This window comes from Pyrgilauda ruficollis, unplaced genomic scaffold (genome assembly GCF_017590135.1).
Source record: "Pyrgilauda ruficollis isolate IOZ18807 unplaced genomic scaffold, ASM1759013v1 scaffold12, whole genome shotgun sequence".
NCBI lineage: Eukaryota > Metazoa > Chordata > Aves > Passeriformes > Passeridae > Pyrgilauda > Pyrgilauda ruficollis.
The window spans coordinates 1,448,411-1,467,495 of NW_024510321.1; the positions used below are offsets into that span (position 1 = coordinate 1,448,411).

Below are 19,085 nucleotides of genomic sequence, written 5' to 3' on the forward strand. Positions count from 1 at the left end.
TGAACAGGATGGATAGACTCCAGCCCCCACTAAATTAGAATTTAATTCTGTTTTCCAGAAGTGGTCATCTGTGGTGTCACTGGAGGGTGCTACTTGTGAAAGTGTAGAAGTGAACCAGAAGAGGTGATTTTTATGTTTGCTGTGGTGCACTGAGAGGGTTATTTTGTGTTTAGAAGGTCAGTCAGGGTTTAATCTGTCCTTGCAATGCTTGTCCTGCAGAAAAGCCCCATGGTCAGAATTGGAGGATCCTGTTCCAATTTGCTCAGGATAAACTGCAGTAGTTACATTTGGTAAAATTTTGTTTGTTTGGTTGGTTTTTTTCCCCTCCAGAGCCTGAGGCCATTTTCAGCACACAGATGTGGTCATTTTCACCCCAGAGCTGGAGGGCACAGTCCACCTGGTCCTCCTCCACACTGGCACCAGCCCGTATCTCTTCCCGTGCCACCTCCGGCCGATCTCCGTTTGCACCTCAGGAACAAAGGAAAAGGCAGTTTTGTGGTTGAATTCTGCTGGGGAGAACATAGTGGGAAAGATGCAGGACAGAAGGAGGGGCTAGAAAACAACTTTTTAGACATCTCTGTCCAAGTTAGTTTCATTTTTAGCTGATAGGAAGAAATAGAATCCTGTCTCAGCATGGCCATCCTTCTGCACTGATGAAAACTTCTCCTGAAGTTCTGTCAGTACTAAGCTTGAGGTCTCTAGCTCTATAAACCATTTTCTCCATTTCTAAAATATCTTAGCTTTTTTTCATATACCTTCCTCCTTTTTAAAAAAATATTCATATGGATATTTATTCTACCATCGATCTCACCAGCGTAGCCTACACAATTAAATATATTCTCTCCACATCGCCTGCTCTTTCTCAGTTGCTAAGGGATGTTGTCTTGGTTCCATCTGCTTCTAGAAAAGTATAATCTGCAGCAAGTTTCTTAATCAGCATTCTCCAATTTGTGGCTGGGAAATAACGCTGCTTTGGCATTTGAGATGATGAGGGGAAAGCCAGCAGCAGTCAGGAGAGGTTTGCTGTGTGTTGTTCACAGCTGTGTCATTGTGTGTTGTGTCCTGACATGTTCACAGGAGCACAGAGAGGGCCCAGGCCACCCACTAAAGCCTTCTGTCACATCTGATTCTTGTTAGAACGTGCCTCCCCAGATGTTTAATAGGGAGGGAATTTCTGTATGGAAGTGCTGGGTGTCTGGAAGTCGAGCTGGATGTGTAGCTGTGGTCTGTGGTTAGGAGGGATTAGGTTATTAATAAACTAATGACAGGATTTTTATCTAAACACAAGCATCATTAGACCAGCCAGTAATTCATGGTCATAAACTCAACCAAAAGGCTAAGAATGTTAATATATTTCAAAACATTTAATTTAATATTTCAGAAATTTCTTATAGAATTCAGAAAGTTTGGCCCATGGCACATGTAGGTGATTAAATACTGTTTGAAAGATTAATCAGCCCTTGACTTTAAAGTTTAAACTGGAAAATGAAGGTTTAGTCAGTACAGTCCAGGGAGTCTAGAGTGATCAGGGATGGGATTCATCTCCTAAACACATTTTTGGCACTCCAGGGATGCCCTTTCTGGGGAGAAGGATGGGCATATATGGAACAGGATTCTCCTTTCCAGAAGCTGCAGACAGAATCCAGCAGAGTGTTAGTCTGAAACTGAATCCCAGACATATTCCAAAGGAGCAATCTCAGCTACTCTGGAGTCAGAAAATGAGGGAAAATTCCAGAGTTTCAACATATTCTAAAATATGGAGGATAACTTTCACATTTTCTGTATAATTCCTTTAAGATGCATTATTATCACATCTAGACTGTGTAAATGGACCTGGACACTAAGCTAAAAGGAAAGATTCCTCTCTGATCAACAATAAAAATTCTGACTTAAACATTTTAAACAGAAAACCAGATTTACCAACATAAATAAGTACTGAGTTGCTTCATGAGACTATTAAAAATACTAAAAAAATATATTTCACTGTTGGGGAAAGGTATGCAAATTCTTTCCAATTTAAACTTAGACCTTTAGTAAATGGAGATGTCTCTGCATCACTGAAGCAAGTTATATTTTCATATCTGGACTTAGCAGGGGTTTTCCAAGCCCTGCTATAGGACAAAAAATGTGCAGAAAGGATCAAAAATACTTGACAGAATAGCAAAGTAGTAAAAGTTCATTTCTCCACTAGATGGCTTCATTCCCATGAAGATCATTGAAATTAAATTCATCAACATTGTTACCCATGTAACAGTCATAAGAAAATGAAAGATTTGGTTATCTTTTGTATGAAACTGATTATTAATTATATATTTGCCACTGAAGGCAATATTGTAGAAGATATATCTGATATAGTGTCCTTACCTCTTGGTTCAGGAAACAGTAGAGAACTGCCACAATAAACCCCTGAAAAAGACCAGAAGAAAAAGTCTAACATAGTCTGAAAAAAATCACTTGCATTATCTGACTTCATGGTATGTGAATTAGTGAGTATCACGATAGGTGGGAGATTGCTGGAAAATGAAAGATAATTTATGGATCTACAGTAAAGCTGAACAGCTTTAAAGAAAAACCTCTGGTGAGTGGCATTTAATCAAAATCAGTCACATACTATGAATTCACAAATATGATTGATGGTTATGGAAATGTGGCCCACTCTCCAGCCCAACACACTGACAGCTGATTCTTTATGCACTCTAAAGAAAGTAAAACAGAGACTGCTGAAGGAGATCCATGGATGGAGCTCACACAGCTCTCCAGTCAAATTCTGTGTCTCTGTAGACTAGCAGATGAGATCCAGTTCTGGCCTATTAAATGTATTTGTTAAGATTCTGAACTGAGATAAATCCAGAACAAATCCTAGGAGGTCAAAGACCTAGGAGGTCTACATGACCAGATCCTGGCTCAACACCTCAACCTTTTATTCCATTAAATTATTCATTAACTATTCATTAACTCAGTGAAGGTCCCTGTACAGAGGGATGGATGGACAGAGTTTGTTGGGCAAACACATTCAATCCTCAAGAGGAATAAAGCAGCACAAGACTCATGGATTGTTGGTGATGCTTCCTGAGAACCATCCCATGAACAATCCCATGGAACCATCCAGGGAGAGATCTGTTCCCTGGGGAGGTTTGGTGGCATTCCCACAGCTGCTGCTTTGACTGAGGTGCAGCACAGGGAACAGGAGGGAAGCAAAGGGAAATCGGGTCCTGCCCAGCTCATAGCTCAGGCAGCAAAACCACCTGGAAGGACACCAGAGCAGGAGTTTTCTTGTTGGCATCAAGCTCCTCAAGCTGTCTGTGCCCTGTGTGCCAATCCAGAGCAGTGGGGGCATCAAACCAATAACTGCAGGAGGGGAAAGGATGTGGCATCCCTTGGGACAGCAGCTGGTACACGCACCAGGCACTGCTTGATGCTTATGTTTAATTATCAATTTATTCTTTGACAAAGAATTAGCAAGGGGGCCAGACCTACAACTTTGATTGCCTCTGGGGGATTTAAATCAGCCCAAGTCAGCTTGAATTTGTTAGTGAAGTCAGGGAAGGCAGGTGGACTAGTACTGGTGGCAATGAAGATTTTGTACGCTTGACTTTTGACTTTTTGCACGCCCCATCCAATTTACACACTTATCTGAAATTTTCTATTTGTAAAATCTGGAGGCCAGCCTAGAGCCAGGTAGGATTTGTCACCTCTTCAGACATTTTAACTCAGCAAAGAACCAGGAACTCTGTGAGCAGACACTGGTTTCAGGATCTAAGGATTCTTTTTGCACAATTCTTGTTGTCATGAGGACACAAGGCTAAAATAGTAAAACTGGTAAGAAGGAACCAAAGGATCTGTGGTAATTTTACCTGAAAAGAGCCAATGCAGAGCTCCAAATAAAGCCGAACCCCCAGGCTGGTATATTCTGGGAGGAAGTTGAAGACAATGTAATGGGTTCCAAATAAAGGGATTAGAAGCAGAGTCGACCTTGAGAGACGCCTACCACAAGAGATGAGAAGAAATAAAGTAATATAATTTTTTCTGAGTAAAAACTAAGGCACTCAGTGTGCCACAGCAATGAGCAGAAGTGAAAAAGAAAAAAACATATATAAATATAAAATAGAAATAAGGATGCTGGCTTCCTTTACAGATCTCATACAGAGAAAGGCAGATATAGAGGTTTAATGTCAATTTAATTAATTTAGTTGTCTACACATTTATTTTAATTGGAAGCTAGACATCTGAGCTGATCTGAATACATCCCATTGGCCAATATAAGGTGACTTGAGTCTCACCCTTTGACTAATTTTCTTTGGAATGGGATAAGGTTGGGAATACTAAAATTTAATACCAGTTAAGCTGAGCCTGTCTGTGACACTGAGCAAGTACTTCTCTGTTTAGAAAAAACAACATAACTTTTTATTATTGTAATTAAAATAATTGAGTTTTAAAAAATTATTCCATACATTACCTGTACTGAGCAGAATTATTGAAGTTGATTTGTCTAGGGTCTAGTTTTTTCAGCAAAATTCTGATGATGTTGATAAATAGGACAAAGTTGACCTGTTCACAACATTTTAGGGGTGGGAGGGAAGAAAAAGAAGAGGTTAACTTCTGATGTAAAACTTTGAAGTGAAAATCTGGTAAGTTTTATTTTTTTATTTTAGTTAGAATGTGATTTCTGCAGTTTTAATGTAAGGTCATTAATGCTATTCCTGCTGGCAGCATTCAAGTATTTAAATAAGTTGTATTCCTTCTTGAAGAAATGGCTGAAGATGAAAACTTGAGACTTTCACTTTGTTCAGCAAAATATTTTCATCACTAGCTTGTGTGACTCTCTGGTACCTTTTGTAGCTCAAATCTGTTGAATTCCCCTTAGAGACAAACATTGCATTAAATTCTGGCTGATCACTCTGGGCACTATTAGTAGAATTTTTCTGCCCAAATACCTCTACAAAGAGATATTTCCATCAGAGCTGATCACCCTGTTCTGCCTTTGCAGCCAGTGGAGAACCAGCCAGCAGAGTTAACAGAGCTTCACGTGGGCTTGGGAGTGGCTCACCTCCTGCAAAGGACTTGTTTTAAATCAGGTGAATCTAATCTGACACTTGCCAAAAGTGCTTATTTCCCTTTGTTGGCTCTGAAGGAGCCTTGAGGAGCATTAGCTCAGCTCCAAAGCAGTTAGGGTCAATCCTAACCTGCAAATGAATTCTTCTACAGTTGTTGTTTGGCACAGCTTTATGCAAAGTCTGTGAGGCTGCTCAGTTTTTCATAATCAGAGGGATTCTCCCCATGCATTTTTGGAGCATCTGTACACACCAGCTCTTCCTTAGGTGAGGCTGAATGTTTAATTTTGTCTAAGAATGTCCTCATTTTACCAGAAAGTCCAACCTCATTCTGTCCATTAGTGATGCTCTATGTCAATTCTAGCAGAAGAAATAACAGAGGTAGAAGAACATAAAATATTTTATTGAAACACAGCAAGCTCTGGCCAGAATTCAACTTCAGATTCTTCACTCACGTTGTTTGTGTGGATCTTTAAGGTCCCTTCAAACCCAAATTCTGTGATTCCATACCCCTCATTTGCATGCATCTGTGCTCCAAATAAATTAAGCTTTAATAGCTGACCTTCAGGTCACAGATTAATTGCTTTCTCAAACACTGCTTGGGTTTAATGACTTGTGGGAGTAAACATTTATGGTAATCATTTAAAGACCATCACTTTATTCAATAAATGCCAGGCTCAAGAGCTGTTATCAGTTGTCAGCTCTGAACAGAAACCTATTTCCCTTGACAGTTTTGTATTAAAATTTATGGCAGATTCTGAGTTCTTATGCTAAAATTTTGTTTTCAAATATATGGAGTATTTAGTCCAATCACTTGCTATTAATTTCAACTAAACTAACAATTCTAGGAAAGTTTCAATTTGTTTGAAAGATGAACATTTTAGTTAGCATTGGACACAGGCAGTTAACAGTAGAAATTTACCATTCCTTTTCCTACAACTCAGCAAACAGCAACCCAATTCCATTACAAAAACCTTTTTTTCTTGTAAGTAATATCAGCAAACTCAGAAGTACCTACCCCCACAGAAATTATAATTGGTCCTTTGATTAGCCACCAATAAGGAGAACCTTGATTAATATCCCAGCATCTGTGAACACGATAGTAAGTTTAGAAAAAGATGAGTATGTAATCACAGCAATTAATTAAAAATATAACCCAAGGATATAGAATAATGTGGGAAACAATGACTTACGCTGTGTCTTCAAAGTAGAATTTTGTCAATATCCATATAAGGGTGAAAAGAGTTGGAAAACCTGCCAGACATTTTAAAATAAGGTATAATTAATTCAAGCCTTATCCACTGAAACTCTGCTGCAATGATACAGATCAATCATTTTTGAGAGCTGGAATTATCTTTTGGAGTCAGTTCCTGTGGCAGGAATTGTTTTAAACACAGTCCCTAAAACAAAAAAAGTGATTATTTTGCTGAGTTGTCAGGCCTTTCTTAATCTTTGATGGCAGCAGGCATGGATTTCCCTCCCTGAAGCAACAAAAAATTACTCTGGCCAAGTGCATTCACCTGCCATAGAGGAGTGCTCTGCCTTTTCCTTCCCACAGCAACTCTCTGTGGGCGCCCACTCAGTTTCAGATTTCTAAGTCTGAACAATTCAATTTATTCCAGACAACAACAAAATCAGAGGGGAGATGTTGCTGTTTCTCTGCCTGTCCTGTTATTTAGTGGACAGAGCTGCTTCATTCATACGATAGCTCAGTGCAAAAGATGTGCTGTAGAAATAGCAGGAATAAAAAAAAATCCTGCTTAGGAAAAAACAATTCCCTTTCCCAACCTGTGTAACCATTCTGCACAAACAGGAGCAAGGCACATTGAACTCTGGTGTTTGTGATTATTCCTTAGAGGTGTTTTCAGTGAGGTGAAGAAGGTTAAGGCTGGAGGATGTCTCCTTGTGCATTCTCAAATAGAATTGATTTCCCACACCTTTCACAGGAGCTTTATTGCCATAAAAAACTTGATTTCTTCTGGCTAGTATGCACATAAAAATAAAATGGAAGTAAGGCCCAGATTAGGTTCTTTAGTTAGATCAGTTGGGTACCACATCCAGTATTTTCAATGGGAATGGATCATGGAGTCATGGAAACATAAAATTGTAGAGTCATAGAATCATAGAACCATGGAATCATGGAGTAATAGAATGGCCTGGGGAAGAAAGTACCTTAAAAATCACCTGGCTCCAACCCACAGGGACACTTTCCACTGTTCCAGATCCCCATCCAACCTGGCCTTGGACACTTCCAGGCATGGGGAGTCCTCCCTGGGCAACCTGTGCCAGGGTCTCACCACCCTCACAGTATGGAATTTCCATGTCCTATCGCTCCATTCCTTGGGAAAAAGTCCCTCTCCAGCTTTCTTGTACCCTCTGGAAGTTGCTCTGTGGTCTCTGTGGAGCCTTATCTTCTCCATGCTGCACAGCCTTGTTTAACACCTTGCCTTTTACTAAAATCCATGAAAACCTACCCCAGCCAAAGAGAACCAGCCACCAAAAATATCTTCTTCCATGAGAAAGGGAGGAGAGCAGCAGGCAGTTCAGGTAGAGAGCCTCCACCAGCAGCCACATGAAATTGGTCATCATGAAGTAGTGGCAGAAAACCACGGAGATCTTGCATTCGGTCTGGGGAACAGAAAACTCACAGTTTAGGCATTGCTTGGACATACATCTCTTTGGTTTGACCATGAGGCGGACATCTGTGATATTGGGTGACTTCTACCAAGAACATGATCTTTAAACTGATGTTTAAACTGAGAGCTTCAAATGTAAAATGGATTTCTGAGTAGTAAGGCTTTAGCCATCATAACACCTTGGAATCCCCTCTGCATTTTGCTTTCTGTCTCTGCATTAGAAATGTAACTTGGGCACCCAAGTGTGGCATTCACATTCTCTGGAAAAATCCCTTCACCCAGGATTTTTCTCCTAGGAAGCTGGGGCACCTGCAAACACAATACCCCAATGCATGTGAGCTTTCTCACAAATACACTGCCTTGAGTGTTCCTTCAGTGTCAAATGCTCCTTGAATAAAGGTTCAAGGACCCATTTTTCTCCTTATGCTCAGCTCTAAAATTCTGTGTGGCTGTGAACAATGCAGAACCATCCCATAAACCTCTGCTTGAAAACCATTGCCAAGATCTGGGGCTGGATGAATCCGAAATTCATTGCCTGGTACCTTGAGTGCTTTGTGGTTTACAGACCAGAACAGGCAATCCAACATTTCCAGAAGAATAAGCTTTAAAAGTTGTTCTTTGATGTACTCAGAGATCTTCAATTTTAGACTTCAGATTATTGAAACATAACAGTGTAATGATACTACTTTGTTGCTATGTGAAAGTCCAAATTTCATTTAGAGTGCTGCAACATCACAAACTGATACTTTAAGAATATATATAACTGATATTTAAGAATATAGGAGACCATAATGTACATATTTATGGAAGCAAAATATATTGAATGAAAGAATTTTATAATTTTCATTACCAGGATAGGAGGGAAAAAAAAAAAAAAAAAAAAAAAAAAAAAAAAAAAACCAAAAAAAACCAACAAAAGAGGCATGAAAAGTGAAACCATAAATAAATGGTACATAAAAACATCAAATACCACAATATCCTGCTTTTCATGTGCTTACTGTAGAGAAGCTGCAGTGATCAATACCTTCCTCCTGGAAAAGGACAGCATCCTTAATGAAAATGGCAATAGCCTTTAAGATGAATGTAAAAAAGAGCTGTACATGGATATAATTCCTGGGACAGCGAAGCCTCCTGGAAGAAAAGGAGAGGTCCCTCTGAGGTAATTAACTTACTTGTGCTGGTGATAATTAAAATAAGCAATAAGCCCTTGTTTTATCTCAGGTACTTCCAGACATATTTAGGAAGAACATTTTGATCCACTGAGCTCTTTCAGAGAGAGGCAGAAAACTTCCTCATGTGAAGCAAATCAGCCACAATCTACATCTTAATCTCTTTCCTTTTAAACCAGGATTGCAGGTTTTTTCCTTTGCCAAAGTTATTTTGATGATATAAGTAAAAGCACAGAAGAGCTTTACAGCAATTTGGCACATCTACTTTAAATTCAATTTACACAGCTACCTTAAATTCCCAGTTAACTAAGATTAAATTTTTGCTATTATATACAGATTTTTGAGGGAGTTATACAGCTTCATGTTTTCATCCTGAGATGAGGACTTGAGTTAATAATCAAAAAGTTCCACTAAAAGCCAAATTCTATCCAGACCCAGTAATCTGAGGGTCACCTAATCTGAAAGTTCACCTGGAGTGTGCAGAATTTTATTGCTGACCTCAAATGTCAACCCCATTGTTAATTATGACTTTTTCCTCCCTATTACTACATCTCCTTATGTCCATTGTTTCTTTCTTTCCCCTCATTTGGGCTGGTTTGTTTTCCTGAGGTCAGAGTGGATGTCAATAAACGTATCTGGTGGCTTCCAGACATGAACTAGGAACCAGCAGAGGTCAAGAAATTTTCCCTAGAGAACCCTGATTCTCACAGCATAATAATAAAACTCCTGCCTTTTTCTTTCTTTTTTTTTTTTTTTTTTTGTCTCACAGAAATACAAGAAATAAACAAAGAACAACAAAATAAATCCCACGTGGTAGCAAACATTAAATCTACATTACACAATAAAATACTTTAAATACTCTTAATTAGACTTGAATATACCTATAAATATGTATAAAATACCTAACTCAGTAAGAAAGAATTCTCACCAAATGTGAACAAATTCTGAAACTAACTTTAAAACATATCTTTAATGGTAAATGTTTCAATAGTAATCTATACAATCCCATAGGAACATTAATTCAGAATCAAGTCCTTTGTGTATATTCTTATTAAAAATTCCCTGGAGCCATAACAGGCAGGCATACATAGTTTAGGGAAAAAGTCTTCATTCCAGCCTAAAGCAAGTAAATTTTTCTGTTGGTTCTTCAGGATCAAAGTGAGTATCTGAGTTTTTCCAAGAGACAGCCAGGATTTATTTCCCATATCTGAATCTTCTTATTCCTGGCTCTCTCTAATGCCTTTTAATTTCCAGCTCCAGTTTCATATTATTTAACCAACATGTCTGGAATATTTTATTTTTATTCACCTGATTTTCTATGTCTATTATTTTGTTACGTCTCTTGTTGTCTTCCACAGTCTAAGAAATTAAGAACTGTGAAAAGAATTGAGGTTAGAAGACACCTTTACCTGAATGCAATCAGAACTGTCACAGCAATGATGAGGGAGGTGATGGACACGCTGTATCCCACCGTGTAGATGATCCTTATAGTAGAAAAGTAGGATTGCTAGAAAAAAAAGAAAATTATTTGTCACACAAGTTGCTGTTAAATAACAGCTTTTTTACTGGTTCTGTCAGTTTTGCTTTGTTTGGTGCTTCCATTCTGTTGACATCCCTGACTGCCTTTGTTCCCCTCTTCTTTCCCACAGCAAAATTCAACTTAAATCACTCATTATGTTTCTTTTGTGTAGTCCCATTCCATAGTTATGTGGATGCAGCCCAATCTGATGCTGAAACATGTATTGATCAGGGTAGTTTGAAGCTCATTCAAAAACCATAAAAACCTGCACCAGTCTTTCAAAAAGGCATTGTTCAAAATCTTATGCAATTTTTATAAATGCTGTATTCTATACCAGGTTTTCTCCCCAGAAAAGCAGGACAGTGCTGCTGGCAGCATGATTAATACAGAATTCTGTCAACCTTTCTCTATTTTTCTCCACTTTCCTACTCTCTGCTTACCTACATCCATTTTTGCTGTCTATTCCTCCTTTCAATTTTTATTGTGTTGTTATGGGTTGATTTGTTTGGGTTTTTTTTTTCAGGGGTTGTTTCTTTCCTCTGTTTTTCTTGCTGCCAAACTCAACTACTGCTCTGTTGGAATGTCAGTCAAAATCCATTTCAATTTAAGTGGCTCCTCTATCAGACACAATCTGAGTAAAAATAAGTTGACTTCAGCTGTCTCAAAGGAAAGCAGAAAACAGAATGAAAAAGCTCTAGGCTGCAAATCTAACATGATCTGTCTCTTGGGTCCCATTTCAATGCTTTTATAACCTAAAATCTGCACAGCTGTGAAGTGCATTTCTACAGTTCACTTGGGGAAGGGGAGATGCTCATTTTGAGCCTTAAGTGGAACTTTAGGCATTATAAGACTGATATTTATTTAATTTATTTATGTGCTTAACAATTAGCTGCCTAAATATGAGTCTGTAGTAGAAAGAGAAGAGCCTGGCCACAGGGCTGATCTGTTTAATTATTAATACAAACCTGGTTTTTCTCATCCTTTTTCTTTTATATTTAATGAAGGGAAACAATCTCAGAAGACAATTCAAGTCTTTAGAAAATCAGACCTTATTGGTTTCTGTGACCAACAAAAAGGATCTATCACTACACCTGCCTTAGAAAGAGCAGGCCATAGCATCATAAATCCTTGACTGGTTTGGGTTGGACGAGACCTTAAATATCATCTACTTCCAACTCCTGGATTAGTAGAGTGAAATCCTTTATGCCAAGGACTTTGCACCCAAGTGTGCAGATTTATGATTACCCACAGTCTGATCCAATGGGCTGAGCTGTTATCACTGCTCAGAGCACAGCAGGTGCACCCTGAATTTGCCTTTCTTCAATTTTATCCGTAAGAAACCAGATTATCCTTTCTGAGAGCATGCCTCAGTGGGAATGCAGTAAGTGGGGACAGCCAAGAGATATCCCTGGAAAAATCCCACCTGATCCTGACTAAAGCACTAAGACAGATCCATGGTGCAGAGACCAGCTCCAACTTTCCCAGTATTCTTTTGAGACTGATGAAGTTAAATGGGGTGAAAACCAGGCATAATGGGGGGTTTTTGTCTAGTGGGTGAACTGTGAGTTGTACAGGATTACCCAAATCCCTGACTATGCACAATTCCAGCCAGAGCTCACTGAAGTACCTCAGAGCTCCAAATCTTGCCAGGAAGTCTGGATGCACCACTCCATGAGAAACATCAAAACTGTGCTAGGCTGACCATAGCTGGCAACAAATCAGATGTGTAAAAGAGAAAGTAATCAACTCCTTAAGTGGATAAATCTACAACTGAGTTTCCTCTAGATAGAATAATGGAATCATCACAGAATGGTTTGGGAGGGATCCTAAAGAACATCCAGTCCCACCCCCTGCCATGGCAGGGACACCTTCCACTATCCCAGGTTGCTCCAAGCCCCATCCAACCTGGTCTTGGGCACTTCCAGGGATCATGGGGCAGCCACAGCTTCTCTGAGAACCTGTGCAAAATCTCCCCATGGTGATATGAACCATGTTTTTATCATTATCTATTAGGAGTCAAGCACTATATTTTCCCTCTGCCTGTAACCTCAACCAAGATATCACTATGAAAATCTAGCTGAAGAAATATGTCAAATTCTGATCTGCATTGCAGAGGTTGCAAAGATTTTGGGACTCTTTTTTTCCATTGTTGAATTAGATATTTCATGCAGGATGAGACACCGAAAACCTCTTTTCCTTACATTGCTAAATTTTTAACAGTGGTCTTTTTAATAGCACATTTTCTGTACAGATGCTGTGATACTACAAATTCATCTTGCTGACTGATAGTACTGAAATGTCTTAATAGACATTTTATGAACATTTTGTGCTACATCTTTGTCTGTTATACTTGTGGATTTACAGCTGGCTTTGTTATTGTTACACCTGAATAATAAAGCATTCTCAGTTATCTTACAAAATAAGTAAGAATTGGAATTATTGACCAGAGTAAAAATTGGAATTATATCCCATACTTGGAAAGAAATTTCAGCTTCTTCTGAGTTTCTCTCTTCAGGAATATAAGGGAATACTATAACATCAGCACACCACTCACATATATTTGTGTAATTAAACTTACTTCTTCTAGAGGAATTTCGTCTTCTACTGGACAGGCCACATGGTAGGGAGGGAATGGGTCAGACCAGCCCTTTTTTGTGCAGTTTCTTTTTATCATCCCAGCTGAAAAAGAGGAATTTAATTTTCTCAGTGGAGGACAAGATAATATGGAAAATAAAAACCGGGAGAAGAACTCTGGCTGGTACAAAGTTGTACCAGGAGAAGAGGATCGTTAGCATCTCACAGAGTCAGCAGGACAATTTTCCTGCGCACATTCAAGTCATCAGATACAAAACTTTGCATTTTATTTATAGACAAGCAATGGGAAGAAGGGAGGGAGCAAAGGTGATGGGACAGAGATGGGAAGGACTAAGGAAGGAATTATATCAGACACACTGGAGAAGATTGGGAAGCACTGCTCCATAAATTTCTGCTCTGCACAGTACTCACCCTTCCACCATATCCCTCCTCATTCCCACCTCCCCTGGGGCTTTCTCTTCCCTAGCAAATGAGAAGCTGGCATAAGCAGCCCCTTCCATGAGGACAGCATGCTTCCACAAAAAAATATTTATGAGTCAGATGAAGGAGACGTCAAAAATCCCGGGGCAGGAAATGAATCTGCACAGATGAAAGGGATTTTCCTTATCCCTCGTTTATAAGTAGCAGGTGTTGGATGTGGCAGAGGTTGGGCTTTGCAGTTTCTTTTTCTTGTGGAGCTGCCAAATCCAGGTCTTTCCTGGAAGGTGGTTTGCTCCTTGTGGGCTCACATTTTGTTACTGGACGTGCTCACCCAGAGAGGGAGCAGACACAAAGGTATTTGTTTGTAGTTTTGCAGCACGTGTGCTGCTCCAAGGGCTAAATTCTGCTTTGTATCTCCAACCTTGGTCTTAAAGAACAATCACATTGTTCATTCCTCTGCCTTTCATTTCATCCCACACCAATCACAGCATAAATCTCAAGAAACCCCAAGCTTAACTTCTGTTCCTACAAAGCTCCAGATGAGCTTTGTAGGAAACTCACGCAACAAACTCATCCCAAAGCACATGGAAACCAAGGAATCACTCCTTGTATTTCAGGAGTGAAAAAAATTATATTTTTGATCCAGGGCCTCATCAGAGACTATGTAAATCAAATCCAGTTATGGACAATCCTTAGAATATGAGAAGAACTGCTAAGGTCCCTCAGATCCTCCTAAAGTCTTTGCAGTACTTCTCTGATCCAGCTCATGGGAACATGAAATTCTCTGTATTCACCCACCCTTTTTAGAAATGCTTTTGCCAGACACACAACAGAAGTAACCATGGTAGGACATCACCTGGCTCCTTCATGAAGTGAAAGAGGATGTTTGGACATGGTAAGGCAAGAATCTCTCCAGCATCTGCCTCTGGCCAGCACAGCAATTTGTCCCAAGTTCTCTTGCAACCTCAGACAGAAAGTGAAATATATTTTTAAGCATGGTTAAATTTGAGCAAAATAAAACCCCAAACCTTTTTAAACTTTGCCACTCCACCCCTTCCATATCTTATAAATATAGTTTAACCACAGTTTTTATTATGATAAATAAACACCCCCAGAGTGCTATTTAATCTGCTTTAGTTAGACCCCTGTGTTAGACTGACGTGAGTTTTCAGAAAGAATGCAATAAATGAAGACTGAGGCTGGAAGAAAGATCAGATCACTGTAATTCTTCAGGAGTTGCCCTATTTTTAAAGATCAACACACCCTCACAAGCAAGCAAGGATGATGCCAAGGAATTGGACAAGGGCACAAGGATTCAATCTGATAAATTGACTGTCCATGTTTGAATGTGAAGGACTGTGGAAAAAATAAAAGAATGGGAAGGAATGGGAGTAGATGGAAGAAGAGCTGACAGGACAACAGCAAGTGGGACCATAAATAAAACCCTCATGTCCTTTGGCAGCCTGGCCATGTCCTGACTCTGCTCCCTTCCCTCTCCCTCACACATGGATGGATACCTGGTGATGTTGCATTTCCATGCTCCTGTGGGACCTCCAGACATTCAGCCTCCTTTTTCTTCAGCTCTACAATAAAATCACATTCAGGGTGGACATTCCCAGCCACCTGCAGGGAGGAGAGTTTGGGGGCGTTAGATAGAAAGGGTTGGATGGGATCAGGCATTAAGTCCAGACCTACTTTTGCATCTAACAGGGCTGGTTTAAGGACATAGAACCGTGCTAAGGGTTTCCATCCAAAGGCTGCTTGTCTCTGCACAAGCTGGTAGTTACAGCTCTGTACTGGAAAGTTTATCAGTTCCTCTGGCTACATTCAGAATAAAAGAGCTCTTTGCTAGAGCCTGAGTTTGAGTGCAGGATTAATTAACACCCCAACTTTAGCTAGACCCTGTTAAATATGGCCCCAGAAAGGCACACTGCCCCTAGCCAGGCTCAATTTTTTACCAGTGAAGGGCTCAGTGCTGCAGGAAATGCTGCAGAACCTGTGCACAGACAAACCCCTGCCAACCTCCAAAGAAGCATCACGAAGAAATCATAGACAATTACTGCAAAACTGTCATCTGAAAGAGCTCTTCACTTTGAAAGGAGTGAATCTGTTCTCTCTCTTTTGCCATCTGCCTTTCTTTACACAGGGTGGGAGGCAATACTCCTTTATTGGGGGAAAAAAAGCATTCTGCACCAAAGCATTTGTTGGTATTATGGTGTAAAGAAAAAAGTGACACACAGGGTTTTAATAGCAGGGGACATTCAGTTTGTTTAGTCCTTATTTAGACTTATATGGGAACTGCAGGAGGATCTGAAGGCATCCAGAGAACTTTGGGCAGCAAAGGACAAGGTCTGCCCAGGCTGTTACACCCAGAATGCTGAGGATGCACCCACTGGGCAGGAGTGCACAGGACTATTTCACTCAAATTAAAATATATGTGCCTTGTCCAGCCTTAACCTCTGTCCTCAGTCCCAAAAGATGAGTTGTGATCAGAGACATGCTAACTTTTATCTCTTCACCCTGGCCACTGGTGCTGATGAAGCATGTGTGAGTATAGACAGAAAAACACAGAGACAAAACAGAAAATGAACCCAGGATGAGACTTGCATGGTGAACAGGTGGCTGGCATATGGCTCAGTTTTCTTCCACCCAGAGAAGATTAATATTCAGGGAATTTGGAAAATAACTCTCTGCCTTTCAGTTCATTCAGAGGGCAGATTGTATCCTTTACAATAAGCTGGTCTCTCCCCTCTGTGTTTATGTCCATGTCTCATGTTGGCCTGCAGAGCATTTGAACTGCATATTGACCAAAAATTCAAGACTCTCAGGCTGCTGGAGAGCAGTGGATTAATTACACAGCATTTGTTTTTCTGGGGTTTGGGCCCTGGTAGTTAAAAATGTCATTATTTCCATATGTTTGCCCTGAAAGATCATCTGCTTCTCATTTACTGCACTTTTAGGAGGATGTGGTTTTCCTGCCAGATTTGCAGACAGCAGTGCCATAGATCAGTTTAAGGCAGCAACAAAAAGCAGGGCTCCTTCTCCAGGCTGAATGGAGTTTGGTGTGTGTGAGAGGAGGGTAGCTGTGGATGGATGGGTGGATCCATGGATGGATGGATGGATACAAGGATGGATGGTAGACGGATGGATCCATGGATGGATGGATGGATGGAGCAGAGCACAGACACTACCCTGTCCCAGGAGGAGGAGATCTGGTATGTGGGATGCTACAGGGATGCCATCCAGATGAGTAAAACCAGGGGATCTAGGGAGACCCTCCCTTTCTCTTCACTAAGAAAATGCAATGTCAGGCGGAATTACAGAAAATTGGCACCTGTCTTGAAAAGCTTTGCTGTCTTGATGCCTCTTTTCATGCCAACATATATTATTTCTTCCCTTGTACTCACCCTGGACAGTGACTGCAAAAAAACTCCCTAACCACGGTGTATGACAGCTATTGCAAGAAGCAGCTTTATTAGTCAGTAGAAAAAACAGTCAAACCGTTTACTGAAAATCTCTTTTACAACATTCTCTTGGTTCAGTGAACTGTGCCCAGAAAAACCTCAGCAGTAGGAAATGCATCCATTTGCACTATTCTAAATTATTTCTTCTGGCAAAAAGCATTGCTAGATTTTGCCTGTCAAAACTCTCTTTGCTCTCTGAAATGTTCACGGCAAGAGCAAAGCTTGTTTGGCTCATTCACCAGTCCAGAAAACTCCAGGAAAGTCTTTTTTTTTTTCCACTTTTACTTTCTAAGTCTCCAGATTGTGAGAACACTTAATTTAGCACACGCATCTCAAATAAAAAGATGAGGCTGCTCAAGGTACCAGGTATTTAAATTGTTGCCTCCTCCTGCAAGAAGAACCAGCCTTAGGAGGTGCTGTCACAGTTTATTTTCAAGTCAGCACTAACCACTGCTTGAGCAAGTACTGACAGCCAGATCTGATATGACAGAAACTCAGGTTAAATAAACTAAAAACATTTATTCTACTCCCAGACTGTGTTTTAGGTATATTCATCACCCCAAAGCACTTTACCTCTAGCAGACCCCCAGTTTAAGGAGATGAGAGTCAGTCTCTCAAGCATTCCAAACCTTTCCAGGAGCTGAGTTCATGTTTTCCAGAGAAAGTGTATGAAAAAATTATATCACCAACAAAAACAGAGTTGCTTTCCCACCATTTTATACTCAAATGAGGTTGTTCACCAGTCTTCTAGTATGCAACCCATGCTAGGAGATTTTCATTATACACTAACACATAGACTTGGTTTTGATCAGTATGTAATAATACAGAAAGCAACCCAACTTTGTAGGAGAAAATTCTGTTTCTCTTGGCTAAATGAGGCAGGTTCTTACAGAGACCTTCAGTCATATTTTAAACCATTAGCACTGAGTCCTGCTATTCTACTTAAGAACAGTCAGGAAAAATGGGTTTGTCACACAGGTGATACAAAGGAATCTCTTGTTTCACATCAGTAAAAAGTCTGTTCAGCCATTTCACAGTGGTTTATTTTCCTCAATGAAGAAAAAAACCCCAAGCTGCTGTGCCACCCCTCATAAAATGTCCCTTCAGGGAAGAGATTCCCAGGAAAGAAGAAGGGATGTAGAGAAGGCATGGCAAAAGGAAGATGCTGAAGATGTGATTTTTCTCAAAAGTAAAGATAATATCCTGCCTCTGATTTGCACAAACCTTTTCTGATACTGGTGTGATCCTGGGTATTGGTTTGCCAATCTCTGTCCAAAGTAAGATATCATCAAGACCTCCAAGCTTTTTAATGGCTTTGGATTTTTCTAAATCTGCCCTAAACATCCCTGCTGGTTCCACTCTTCTGTTACTGCAGCATCTCAGCTGCTCACATGCCAAATAATATCAATGCTACCACCAAGGCAGATGAAATTGTAACAAAAAACCTGCAGAATCTGAAATTAAAGAAAACTCTATCAAAACTCATCTGCTCTGGTGTAACAGCCCTCCTCCAGTTTTTTCTCCTGTCACTGTCTTTCAAAGCCCCCACACACAAAATAAGAATTTCTCTTTATGTGTTTCTCTTTACTGAGTGTGTCATAAGAAAGCAGAGAAATAAACTGATATAAAGATCTCACAACGTGGGTCCCTTCTGCTGCTGTTCACACTTTTCATTGCATCTTGCCTTGTTTAACTGGAATCCAAAGCAAACAGAGAGAAAAGAGACTCATGAAAAATAATTTTAAAATAAAGCTGTATCTGACCATCTGCTCCCACAAGGAAATGAACAATTATTGAAACACAATGAAGTAAAAGCTTTTTTTTCCCATGCAATTACTTACAAGCACTGCCAGACTCAGGGTGTGCAGAGCACAGTGATATAAAGAACAAGAGTTCATGTTCCAAAGCAAGAGCCAGACCTCACTTCTGCAGCTTCTCTTAGCATCTTTCACCTGCTTTTTGACTTCTCTTTCTCCTCTCAGTTGCTGATTTGAAGCATTTATCTTTTTGCACAGAAGTGACGTAGCAGGGTTGTGAAGTGGGAGATAAATATTAACAATTCTCTCCACTGTGTTTAAGCGTTGCAAATTTTTTTGACTTTGCTCAAAGACTGGACTGGATGAATTTAGTGATTGATGCCAGGATTATGGGAATTCCCTATGCTCCTGGCAAGGCTCATTTATTTTAACACCAAATGGTTTTGGGGGGATGGACAGTTCTAAATGTTACTA

General features: G+C 40.0%; 1 protein-coding gene across 1 annotated transcript; it reads right to left on the minus strand.

Annotated features, from left to right (window-relative positions):
• Positions 1 to 345: 345 nt before the first annotated feature.
• Positions 346 to 18,752, minus strand: GHRHR (growth hormone releasing hormone receptor). Its single transcript, XM_041488828.1, has 13 exons — positions 18,696 to 18,752; positions 14,908 to 15,013; positions 14,247 to 14,354; positions 12,954 to 13,054; positions 10,266 to 10,363; positions 8,686 to 8,818; positions 7,526 to 7,679; positions 6,245 to 6,305; positions 6,070 to 6,139; positions 4,457 to 4,548; positions 3,855 to 3,984; positions 2,365 to 2,406; positions 346 to 468 (listed from the first exon to the last, which is right to left on the minus strand). The coding sequence occupies exons 1-13, from the start codon at positions 18,750 to 18,752 to the stop codon at positions 346 to 348; spliced, it is 1,275 nt and encodes a 424-aa protein (XP_041344762.1).
• Positions 18,753 to 19,085: the final 333 nt, after the last annotated feature.

What these genes read in the sequence shown, in the direction of transcription:
- GHRHR (XM_041488828.1), bottom strand. Translation starts at nt 18,752, where the DNA reads ATGAACTCTTGTTCTTTATATCACTGTGCTCTGCACACCCTGAGTCTG. An exon ending in ATCACTGCAGCTTCTCTACA is followed by an intron (nt 7,680 to 8,685) that starts GTAAGCACATGA and finishes TCTGTTCCCCAG; the next exon opens with ACCGAATGCAAGATCTCCGT. An exon ending in AATAATTCTGCTCAGTACAG is followed by an intron (nt 3,985 to 4,456) that starts GTAATGTATGGA and finishes CTCTTGTGGTAG; the next exon opens with GCGTCTCTCAAGGTCGACTC.